The 8,234-nt window shown below is 33.8% G+C and overlaps 1 protein-coding gene across 1 annotated transcript in view; it reads right to left on the minus strand.

Moving 5' to 3' along the window:
- Window positions 1–8,234, minus strand: part of DZIP3 (DAZ interacting zinc finger protein 3) — a 103,785-nt gene that overhangs the window by 83,908 nt on the left and 11,643 nt on the right. The window contains 3 exon segments of the mRNA XM_012645921.1: window positions 1,461–1,575; window positions 4,699–4,823; window positions 6,129–6,209. Of these exon segments, the coding sequence (XP_012501375.1) occupies window positions 1,461–1,575; window positions 4,699–4,823; window positions 6,129–6,209 (321 nt within the window).

Below are 8,234 nucleotides of genomic sequence, written 5' to 3' on the forward strand. Positions count from 1 at the left end.
TAAAAAAATATACTTTAAAAGGAAGAGGAAAAAATAAAATAACCAAGATCAAATAGAGACTACCTTATGTAGGCACGAAAGTTTTAATATTTCAAAAATGTATAAAATTATTACTTTAGTAAGTCAAAGTTAAAAGCCATATGATTATCTTAACAATGCCAAAAGCTGTCTGCATATATTTTGATTGCCAAGAGAGGTATATTAAAGCATTCCATTGTGATTGGGGATTTTTTTATTTCTCCTTTCAGTTCTGTCAATTTTTGTCCCACATATTTTGAGGCTATATAACTAGGTATATACAAATTTTGTATTGTTACAGCTTCCTGGAGAATTGAATTTTATATTATATTTTTATAAAATGTTACTCTTTATTTTGAGGAATGCTTTTGGCCTTAAAGCCAACTAAAATATAAGGATAAATAAAGATTTAAAGTAAAACTTTGGGAAAAGATAGGTCATTCAAACATTAACCAAGAGAAATCTGGTGGAGTTATTTTCATATTAAACAAATTAAAAAGAAACCCATCTGGCTTATCAGATGGGTAAAAATTACCTGAAAGGTAAAGAATACCCAGAAGGTATGGGAAAATGGAAATTCTTACACTCTCTGAAGAATATAAATAGGTATAAACTTTCTGAGAAGAAATTTGGAGATATATAACAACTTTACAAGTATATGAACACTTGCTTCACAATTCCACCTTTAGAAATTTATTCTAATAGAATAATATGAGAAATATGCAAACATCACTTTATACAAAAATGAAAAACTGGCATGTTTAGTTAGAATAAACTAAATGTTCAATAGCAGAGAACTGGTTAAGCAAATTAAAGCACAGTTATATAATAGATAATGTAAAAATCACACTATATAATAATCTGATTACTGAGAAATTAAAAATATATATATTTCCAGATTATAAATAAATGTGTATAACATCATACCAATTTAGTAAAAATAAAGGATATGAGTGTTTATATTATACGTGTGTGTGTCTGGAAAGACACAAATGAAAATGCCAACAATGTTTTCTCCATTTGAACAAATATGAATGAATTTCACTTTTATCTTTGGAAATTTTTATATTTTCCAAGTTTTCTGAACTAAGCATTTAGTACTTTGTAATTTAAATCAACAACAAAATAACGGTAAATATAATTAGAAAAAAAGAAGTTAACTAGTACATTTGGCTCTAATCATGTGAAGTACTGGCCTAGAATGGCTATTAACCTTCCTGTTATTTGCAAATGCTGACATTGCCACCCCACTTTTCTCTCCTTGTTGAATCACACTCACATTCTGCATTAGGTAATATAATCAAGGTTGTTTCTTATATAAAAAATTTAACTGCCAATAAAAGAATGTGATTGCTATAGAATATGACTTAGTTGGTTCATACTTTATCAAAAATGATTCTGGTTAGTCACAAATGAAATGTTATTCTGAAATAATTTCTTACTTTAAAAGTTGTAGGTAAATCTTCATCTTCTGTAGGATCTATGTCAAACCAATGGTCATTTACATCTCCAACTTCTTGTAAGCCTCTATGAAATTCTAGCAGTCCTCCATTATATCTGCAAGGTATTTTAAAATAAAGTTAATTTGAATGGGACTGTGGAACTGGATGGTTTACTAACAAGACACCAAGTAACCCATTTTTTTGTGGTAAGTAGGGTGGTGATAACCTCTGGCATGCTTAGAAATACAAATACTAGGACTCTCACCTGTGGCAGATTGGGATGAAATACAGGTGGAAGGGGAGGCAATAGATTATGTAGTAGCTCAAGCTTGAACAGTATGGGGGCCATGGTAATTAAAGGGATTGTAGAGTTGGTTGGCTTTTGTTAACTGTCTTGGAGGCCTTGAAGAAAGAGAATGATAGGCACAGGTCAGCCAACTATTAACTTAGGACACACTGTGAAAGCCAGAGGCCTCTATGGCAGTATATAAAGAGACTTCATCTCCTATAGCCATAAAAATAATCTGTGCTGAAAATAAGGCCCAGATTTAATCATAAGGTGGAACAAACTGCAAATGAGACTGAAGGCACAGCCTCAACAAGACTAATACTCAGGACACTGTGAAAGCTAGAAGGCTTCTATGATAACATAAGGAACCCTTACCTCCTCTAGACATAGGGAAGACTATACTCAAAATGAGGTCCAGGATTTAATCATAATGGTAGAACTGCAAGGGAGACCAAAAGCACAGCCTCAACAGAACTACTATGCTAAAAACAGGGCTTTAACAGGGAATGAGTATATTCTAAGATCTGAAATGGGGATATTTATGTGAATCCTTAAACTACCCTTTGAACCCTCTGGCTGGCAAAGACTCTCCCTTTACTTAGAGATCATACAAAAATATCATCTGAGATGTATGTCTCAAAAGATGATGCCCCGGGCCGGGCGCGGTGGCTCACGCCTGTAATCCTAGCACTCTGGGAGGCCGAGGCTGGCGGATTGTTTGAGCTCAGGAGTTCGAGACCAGCCTGAGCAAGAGTGAGACCCCGTCTCTACTAAAAAAAAAAGAAAGAAATTAGATAGACAACTAAAAATATATAGAAAAAAATAGCCGGGCATGGTGGTGCATGCCTGCAGTCCCACCTACTCGGGAGGCTGAGGCAGAAGGATCGCTTGAGCTCAGGAGTTTGAGGTTGCTGTGAGCCACGCTGACGCCACGGCACTCTAGCCCAGGCAAAAGAGTGAGACTCTGTCTCAAAAAAAAAAAAGATGATGCCCCTCATCCTCAAGATCCTCCTCACCTCTCTCTTAATTATCTTCGGACCAATAAATTTAGGGTCAAATGTAAGAGAGCTGAAGTGGAAAACAGGGCCCCTGTCCAGGAGGAAAAAGCTTATTCGCCATAAGAACTGCAAAATCTGACTAGAATGTACTGGTAGGAACACGAGTGGGAGTAGATTTTAAGGGTGCTGAACCAAGAGTAAATACAAGGCTGGACAGGGAAGTGCATACTGATATGGGACAACTCTTCCATAATTCGAAATTTACTTTCCTACCCAGGACACCTGAAGCCAGACCTAACATGCTGCTGAGAAGGGTCCTGTACACAATGATGGTCTATAGTAAGTGAGGTAGAAATGTTGAAAATTTCTTGGTAGAGTACTAAAGGAGTCAGAAGATTCAGGAAGGTGAGAATGTTAGAGTGGATTTACTACATAAAAACACAGAACCCACCACTGGACAATGTTCCTGGAAAGGCTCAGTGGATACTCCATTCATCAATGCAATAAGAAATACAGACTAAGGGCACCAGTGTCTTTGAGAAGCTCAGTGGTGGCTGTCCTCTATAGGCCAGGGATGAAAGTAATGATGCTGTCATACAACTGGGCTTTCTAGTGTCAATGATCTGGAAAATTGATTCTCTCCAATGCCCATCAGTAAAGAGAACAAAAAGTAGTTTTCATATCTGAAGGACAGTAGTACACATTCTTTGTCTTGTCTCAGACTATGTTAAATCTCTTACTTTGTCACAACTATAGACTGAAAGGATTTTGATCATATTGACATTCTGCAAAGCACCATGCTAGCCCACTATATTGATGGCATCATGTAGATCAGACCTAGTGAAAAGATGTGAAAAGTGAGAAGTCTTCTGGATATCCTAGTTAAAAACAGGCATGCCAGAAGATAGGAGATAAACCTTACAAAGAATCAGGGAACTACCACATAGGTGACATTTTTAAGGATCCAGTGGTTTGGCCCAGTAGTAATCCCTCATAAGAGTTTGCCCAAGTAAACTTTCCCTAATTCATCCTTCAGATCTCAACCAAACATTATTTCTTCAGGAAGACTTCTGATTCCGAGAACCAGACTGGGGCTCTAGTAAAGACTTTATTTACTCTATTTTCCTTCAGAGCTCTTTATCATATTTCATAATTGAGTATTTTATGACTGATTATTTGATTAAGGTCTGTAATGTTCACTATACTGTCAGTTACACAAAGACGAGAACTGTCTATTTTGTAAACCATGTTAGGTTTTGTATCCCCAACACCTAACAGTCTCTGGAATATAATAGATGATTAGTAAATAAAATGAATGAATGATGCTACAAATGGTTAAGGATCTTCATATAGGAAGTAAACAGATAATCCATATAGGCTCCTCTGTACAATTTCACATTCTTAAAATATGTAGTACCCAATACTCCCCAAACTAAGCATTTGGACCCTTTCAATTCTTCATAAGTTCATTTACAACTTAAAAAACTATTCCAAGTCAGTAGTGATAATATTAATAACTACAACCATCATTTATTTATTAAGTATAGTATTTTTGTGTCCTGGGCACTGTGTTAATCACCTGCAACATCCTTATGAGGTGAACACTATTATTGGTTCCATTTTAGAGATAAGAAAAAAATATAAGGCCTAACAACATTAAGTTTCCTAGGGTAAGTGGTAGAAAATGTATCTGAACCCAGGTCTGTCAGACTCCAAAGGCTATGTTCCCAACGTCAACGATACACTGCCTCTTGTTGTCATTGCCTGTTAAATTTGATAGTCAATATTCTCAAGTACATTAAAGAAATTATTGTCTATAGGAACAGATAAAGAAAAAAAGAACCAGCAAAGAACAAATGTCATGATCCCTGGTATACTGTACACACTTAATTCCCATTTCACCATGCTAAAAGTTGACAGACAAGATCTACCCATTCATTAAAATCCTTACCTCTTCTGAGCACATCGAAGTAAACCACGTCCAAAATAAACTAAAGACATAAAGTTTTCACAAATTTCATTTTCTTGGATCACCATCTTCATCACCAGAAATTTATTCTCAGCTTCTGTATAATCCTGTAGAACAAAAAACTAGGTTTGGCTGATGTGAAAAGCATTTTTTTTCTTTTATGATAAACAATTATTTCCCAAACAGCAAAAATTATGGCAGCTTTAAAAAGAACCAGTCATCTGGCCATTTATTCACACCTCTAATCTTAGCTATGTCTATATGTGATCATAAAGATAATGTACTCAGGGTTTAAAATATTTACTACAAACAAATTTAAGATCTTATTTAATCAACATTTCAAAGTGAAATTTAAACCAACAATTTTTTTTAATCTAAAATTGACAAATATTATTACCCAAATAGGGCTTTTCTGATGACTATTAGAGCACAATTCTTTATCATTTTAATTTTCCTCCCTAATTGTAGCACAATTCTTCCTAATTTTTCAAATAGGAATTATGTGACTTCTTGACCAGACACATAATCTCTTTTGGGGAAGTATCATCTTGATCATAAGCAATATAGGTCTGGAAGTAAAGATCAGGATCAGCTTGAATAGAGGTTTCAGTTATAATTAATAAAACAGGCATAATGACCTCAGTCTCTCAGGAAACAAAAAATAAGTCAGAAAAATGCTACATGGCCTTGCTTTAAAATATCCTCTAGTATATCACACTAAACAATAATTAGTATTACATGAAATTATTTGCAAAATTATTTGAAATAGAAATGTTTTCAGTTTGGGTGCTTATAAATTCTACTTCGCCTAATTAACAAGTCACATTTATATATTTAATCTATAAAACCAAGTAAAGACATAAATTTGGGAAAAAGAAAATAAAAGAAATATCAAGGCTGCAAAGAAAATTTAAGAAGTTTTTAAAAATCATAAAAAGAAAGAAAATGTTAAATTTGAAAGAACCCTTAGAAATTATCTATTTAACTCTCATTTTTACTTACTTGCATTTTGCTTTATTCAACAAAGAATTTGAGGTAAAACTCATATTTTACAAAAGAAGTAAGATTAAAACCAAAAATTAAGCTATACTAGAAAATGAATATTTTTAAAATGTATAAGTGAAAGAAGCTAAAAAATTTTCTATTTTCCATAAATGGCAAGCATTTAAATGATAAACTTAAAATAACTGAAGTTATTAATAAAAGCTAATATTAACAGTTTCCTTTAGCAGTATTTTTAATTTCACAAAACAATCTTTGTATAATTACCCTAAATTATAAATATACAACAGAAAAGTCACTGAATAGTTTCAATTTGTAAAGAATTTTTAAAAATCAACATTTTAATTTGCTAAAATGAAGTTGATATACATAAAAAGATTTATAACGGGCAAACAGTATATGCCACATACCTCTTTCTTTCCTCTTTCAGTAAGTGCTACTCCATATAAAAACAGTAATGTCAAATAATAACCAATATTAATCTGGTGTGCCTAAAAAGAAAAAAAATATGTTAATTGGTTATTTAGACTGAGCTACTTTTCAGTATAGCAGACTTAATAAAATATCCTAGGTTATTTAATAATTATTAAAAATAGTAAATTATTATATTATCAATCATCTAATAACTATAGAGAATGTATTTTATTTTTTTTTCATATCATGTAGCCTCGGTGTGTAAAAGAATGTATTTTAGATGTATTTGATAATTTGACCCAGGAAGAAGAAAGAGGACAGTCAATAATCTAAAAATAAAACTTAGAATTTGATTCAAAAAAATGAAAGCAAATACCATCAAAATTTGTTACATTGAATCTTTCAAAAAATTTTGATTCTCTTTCTCTTATTATATAATATTTTAGGTACCAAGAAAACTTTAGATAATAATATAAGGAACACCAGAGTATCTACCATCCACCTTAAAAATTATAATCATTTCTTAAATCAAAATCCTAAACTCCCTTCAACATAGGTTATGTTATAACAATATAAACATAAAGCTTACCACTTTTTCAATTAAAAATTAAAATACATGAATATTTCCTTCATTTAAAAATGGTCTATGCAAAATTACTGAGATGGAGATACATTAGTGATTTGGGAAGGTGTGGAGGGAGAGGGGAAGATGTGACCATAAGGGTGGCATAGGAGAGATTTTTGTGATGATGAAATAATTCTTTTATTCTTGATTGTGGTAGTAGTTACACAAATATATGCTTGTGAAAAATGGCATAGAAATGTACACTCCTATGAATAAAAAATTAACATAGTTGGCCTGAGGGTGTTATCTTTATTAAGGCCAGTTTGCAAGGTTGATCCTTGGCTGGTGTCTGGGAATTTGGATTTTGGCAGTATTCCCACTGTTCTCTAACCGATAATGGTGGCACACCGTGCCTAGACCATTTGCACAATGTGATTTATGCTCAACACCTGGAAGTTTCTTCTGGAACTCTGAAATTTTCATACATGCTAGGCAGAGGGCACCTAGATGACCAACACCCAATAAAAACGTTGAATGCTGAGTGTCTAACAGGCTTCCCTGGGTAGAAATATCACACATGTTGCTACATTTTCATTGCTGGGGATGAGGAGGGAAGGGATGGGAGTAAGTGTACTCTGTGTGACTCCTCATGGGAGAGAGAAAATATAAGAAAGCCTGCAGATGGATTCCTCAGACTCTGCCTATGTCTTTTCCCTTTATGATCTGCTGTGTATCTTTACTACATCTTTACTACAATAAATCTTAGCTATGAGTATAACTGTATGCTGAGTCCAGCTCTTCTAGCAAATCTCTGAACATGAGGGTGGTCTTAGAGACCCCGGACACAACATCCATTGTACCAATGTCAATTTTCTGGTTTTGATATGTACTGTAGTTATGTTAAGATGTGTTAAATAATTCTTCGGGGAAATTATATGAAGGGTACATCAAGACCTCTCTATATGTTTGTATTATACAGTTGTAACTTCTGTCAATGTATAATTATCTCAAAATAAACAGTTAAAAAATTGTCTATGAAGAAAAATACTGTCCATTCTATTTGTGATGGTTAATTTTATGTGTCAACTTGACTGGCCATGGGGTACCCAGATATAACACTATTTCTGAGTGTGTCTGTGAAGGTGTTTCCAGATGAGATTAGCCTTTGAATAGGTGGACTTAGTACAGATTTCTCTTCCCAATGTGGGTGGTCCTGAATAGAACAAAAGGCAGAGGAAGGAAGAATTCATCCCTCTTTGCTTCCTGCCAGCCTGCTTGAGCTGGTACATCTCATCTCAATTTCTTCTGCCTTCAGACTGAGATTTATACCAATGGCTCCACTAGTTCCTAGACTTTCAGAATTGGACTGAATTATACCACCAGCTCTTCTGGGTCTCTAGCTTGTAGACAGTAGATCATGGGACTTCTCAGCCTCCATAATCATGTGAGCCAATTTCTCATACTAAATCACATATATATGCCTTATAATAAATCATGTATGTGTGTATATGTGTGTTTCACAAATGTATATGTATGT

This window comes from Propithecus coquereli, unplaced genomic scaffold (assembly GCF_000956105.1).
Source record: "Propithecus coquereli isolate 6110/MARCELLA unplaced genomic scaffold, Pcoq_1.0 Scaffold105, whole genome shotgun sequence".
Lineage (NCBI taxonomy): Eukaryota > Metazoa > Chordata > Mammalia > Primates > Indriidae > Propithecus > Propithecus coquereli.